The sequence below is a fragment of the Dipodomys ordii genome, unplaced genomic scaffold (genome assembly GCF_000151885.1).
Source record: "Dipodomys ordii isolate 6190 unplaced genomic scaffold, Dord_2.0 Scaffold46, whole genome shotgun sequence".
NCBI lineage: Eukaryota > Metazoa > Chordata > Mammalia > Rodentia > Heteromyidae > Dipodomys > Dipodomys ordii.
Genome location: NW_012267262.1, coordinates 11936869 through 11940787, shown reverse-complemented (window position 1 = coordinate 11940787; position 3919 = coordinate 11936869). Strand labels below are relative to the sequence as shown.

Sequence of the window (3919 nt, the reverse complement as noted above, 5' to 3'; positions counted from 1 at the left end):
TTTTTTTTTTTTTTTTTTTTTTAAGTAAAGGCAAGTGATCCAGTTTCCTCTGAAAGAGGCTGAGGCTTCCATTAATAATGGTTGATGGTAGGGTGTACATGTCTGGGGCAAGAGGAAGGTTACATGTGAATTTTCTCTCCTTACTGTACCTGTCCTCACCTGCAGGACACACATGCCGAAGGTATTGCCCAGGATCTTGTGGGTCTCATTGTAATAGCAGTAGCGAATGTTCGTGGCCGCTACGAAGAGTTCAAAGGGGTCATCTTGCTTTATGTTCAAGGTCCCATTCTTTATTTTCTTCTGCAGCTGTCGCATTCTTTTCTTCCGGTGACTACAACAGCCCAACCCATGAGAGCCGGTTACCAGCAGTGAGAGAGGTAGGAAAGGAAACAGGCTCACAATTATCCTCTCAGACCTTCAGAGCTAGAGCTAGAGCTAGTCAGTAGTTTGGAGCGGTAGGGGAGTGGTGGGGTCATCTTTCACTTTAAAGGGGAAGGAAAGTGAAAAGCATTGTAAGAGAGTACTTAATATGGGCTGTGGGGAGAGGTGCTGTTAAGTCTGTGTGTGAATTACTCTGCTATTTTATTCTGTAATCTTGAACAGGTTTTTCATTTTAAAAGACAAGTAATGGGAGCATGAGCCAAAGTCAAAGCCTGAAACCAAACAATGGAGGCCTCATTGCCTTAGTCTCAAGTCAATGCTTCAACTACACTGTGCTGTTACCCTGAGAGCCTAAGAAAAGGTAGAAGAACTGACAGCTCTCTACATTCATGTTTCCTAGATGAATTTACCTATTTCCTTACCCTGGAACCTGTCCTCAAAGGCAGCTCTTACTTATATCAATATTGATTAAAGGTACTGGATTAGAATAGAAACTGGACATCTCTGAGACACCCATATGCCATTTACCTGTCCTTTATGGAGAGAATGAGATCTACAAAGGTGGCTTGTAGCTGATCAGAATGTTACCACAGCTCTCTAACTGTCTTCCTCTGAACAAGGCAACTGAGTAAAGGAACCTCCACTCTTCCTTCTAACTTAAGCCTTAAGTCCATGACTTACAAGGAGGACTGACAGGTATGAGTAGGAAAGGAACAAGAGGCCTGGTATAGATTTTTAAGAGTAAAGCTAAATGAGGTTAAGTTTGAAAGGTAGACCTGCCCAGGAAACTGTGGGCACATTTCCCAAAGGAAAATACCGAGTCAGAAGCCATCAAAACAAAATTCTAAAACACATGTCAGGCCTTCTCAATCTGTACTAAAAATCTTTGGACTAAGTGTACAGCTCAGAGGTGTAACACATGCTTGGCAAGTACACAGTCCCAGATTCAATCCTTGGTACCCGAAATATAAACTTAAAATGTTTATAGGCTAATTAGAAAAGAGTATATACAACAAACTATCAGTTGGTTGTTTTGTTTTGTGTTGGTCATGGAGTTTGAACCGAGGGCCTGGACACTGTCCCTGAACTTTTTCACTCAAGGTTAGGGCTCTACCACTTTAAGCCACAGCGCCACCTCAGGTTTTCTGGGGGTTAATTGGAGATAAAAGTCTACCAGACTTTCCTGCCCAGGCTGGCTTTGAACCATAATCCTCTCAGATCTCAGCTTCCTGAGTACTAGGTTAAGGCCAGATTATTCAGAATCTGATTCCTTTTAGGCACAATTTTCTTTTCAGCATGAAAGTCCTCACCCTTTGGTAGAACCAAGTATTCTGCCACATTAGCCATGCCTACAATCCTTTTGTGCACGTCATTTTGGTTTTTTATTTTTCTTTTGTTCATGTGTTTGTGTGTGCTGATACTGAGGCTTAAACTCAGGGCTTTGCATTCCTGCTTGGCTTTTTCACTTGAGGTTAACACTAACACTTGAGACAAGAATCCACTTCCGGCTTTTTGTGAATTAGCTGAAGATAAGAGTCCCATGAACTTTCCTGCTTGAGCTGGTCTCAAACTGTGAGCCTCAAATCTCAGTCTCCTTACCAGCTAAGATTACACCATGGGCCACCAGTGCCCAGCTTGCACAAGTTATCTTCAAAGTTGGGTCTCATTTTATGCTCAGGATCAGCCTGTGTTGAGAGAGTCTCCTATATGTGCTCCTACATGTTGTGGGGATGACAGATGTGTGTGTATCCTCCACTGTGCTTCCCTATAGCTAGAATAACAGGCATGAGCTACTGTGCCCATCTACTGGTTGAAATGGAGTCTCACTAATCATGACCATCCAATTTCTGCTTCCCAAACAGCTTGGATTAAACATGTGAGCCACTGTGCCCAACTCAAATTTCGTTAATTAAAATAATTCCAACCCAGGTGAAATCTGAGGATCATGGTTTGAAGTAAGCCCAGGCAGGAAAGTCCTTGAGATGCTTATCTCTAATTAACAAGCAAAAATCCAGATGTAGAAGGGTGGCACAAGTAGCAGAAGGCAAGCAAGAGACAGGGACTGGAGTTCAAGTCCTAGTACCAGCATAAAACAAAAGAAAAAAATAGAATTAAAAAAAAATTATAGCGCCTGTGAGCAAAGGAAATCTGCCAGATACCATGGCTAACACCTCCCAACTACTTGGAATTTAACTATAAAACAAGAAACTGTAAGTTAAATGGAACACCCATGGACCATGCTTACCTGCTAAATCCCAGTTCTTTCTTGTAACACCATAGCACTGACGGCCTGGCCTTCACAGTAGCTTTAGACAACATGTGATGGAGAATCACCACCTGCCAAAGAAAAGTATCACAGAAACACAGGGCCAAAAAAATCTCTAGTGACTGTCAGACCCCAAGACCTCATTTGACAGATGTAGAAACTAAGATGCACTCTGGGCTTCAAATAATATTTGCTTAGCCAGGCACTAGGAGCTCACACCTATAATCCTAGCTATTCAGGAGGCTGAGATCTAAGATTACAGTTCAAAACCAGCCCTGGCATGAAAATCCATGAGACTCTGATCTCCAACTAACCACCAAAAAGCCAGAAGCAGAGCTGTGACACAGTGGCAGAACACCAGCCTTGAGTGAAAAAGCTAACAAACAATGCCCAAGTCTTAAACAGCCTTAGTATGGGCACAAAATGAATAAACAAATAGTATTAGCTTGTCTTCTAGTAAATCTAAACACAGGGAATTTTCAACATTCAAGAAATGAAGAAAGACTCCCATAAGGCAACTAACTAGCCCAAGAGATCTTAAAGTCATTTTATGCTGAACCCCACCCCCCCCGACACACACACAGTGGTTTGAGATAACATGCTGACTTTCGGGACAGGCACAAAATAATTCAGGAAATATTTATGGGGTCTTACCTGATCTTTTCCTCGATCCCCAACTACAACAAAGAGAGATCTTTGCCGCTCAGCTACCCCATTCTCAATAAGAATCCGGATCCGGTTATCCACCTTCTTCCGATGCATGGTGAAAATCACTAAAAAAGAACGAATAGAAAGGGGGCTAGGAATGTAGTTTAGTAGTAAAGTGCATGCCTAGCATGCATGAAGCCTTGAGTTTGGTTCCTGAGTATAACATAAACAGAAAAAGCCAGAAATAGTGCTGTGGCTCTCAAGTGGTAGAGTGCTAGCCTTGAGCAAAAGAAGCTCAGGGACAGTGGCTAGGCCCTAAATTCAGGCCCCAGGACTAGCAAAAAGAAAAAAAAAAAAAAAAAGAAGAAAGAGAGAGAGAGGGAAAGAGAGAGAAAGGAAAAGGAAGAGAAAGAACAAAAGAAAGAAAGAAGCCAGGCGTGCCGGGCGCTGGTGGCTCACGCCTGTAATCCTAGCTACTCAGGAGGCTGAGATCTGAGGATCGCGGTTCAAAGCCAGCCCGGGCAGGAGAGACTGTGAGACTCCTATCTCCAATAAACCACCAGAAAACCGGAAGTGGCGCTGTAGCTCAAGTGGTAGAGCGCTCGCCTTGAGCTGAAGAGCTGA

At 43.0% G+C, this 3919-nt stretch overlaps 1 protein-coding gene across 2 annotated transcripts in view; it reads right to left on the bottom strand.

Moving 5' to 3' along the window:
* Positions 1–3919, bottom strand: part of Nat10 (N-acetyltransferase 10 (GCN5-related)) — a 37910-nt gene that overhangs the window by 30556 nt on the left and 3435 nt on the right. The window contains exons 2-4 of one of the 2 annotated variants that reach the window (XM_013019636.1): positions 3302–3420; positions 2627–2718; positions 160–331 (exon numbers count right to left, since the gene is read on the bottom strand). In XM_013019636.1, coding sequence (XP_012875090.1) covers positions 160–331; positions 2627–2718; positions 3302–3409 — 372 coding nt within the window. In that variant the 5' untranslated portion in view covers positions 3410–3420. Of the gene's footprint in view, positions 1–149; positions 332–2626; positions 2719–3301; positions 3421–3919 lie in introns of those variants that run through there. The other variant, XM_013019637.1, reaches the window with a different exon arrangement.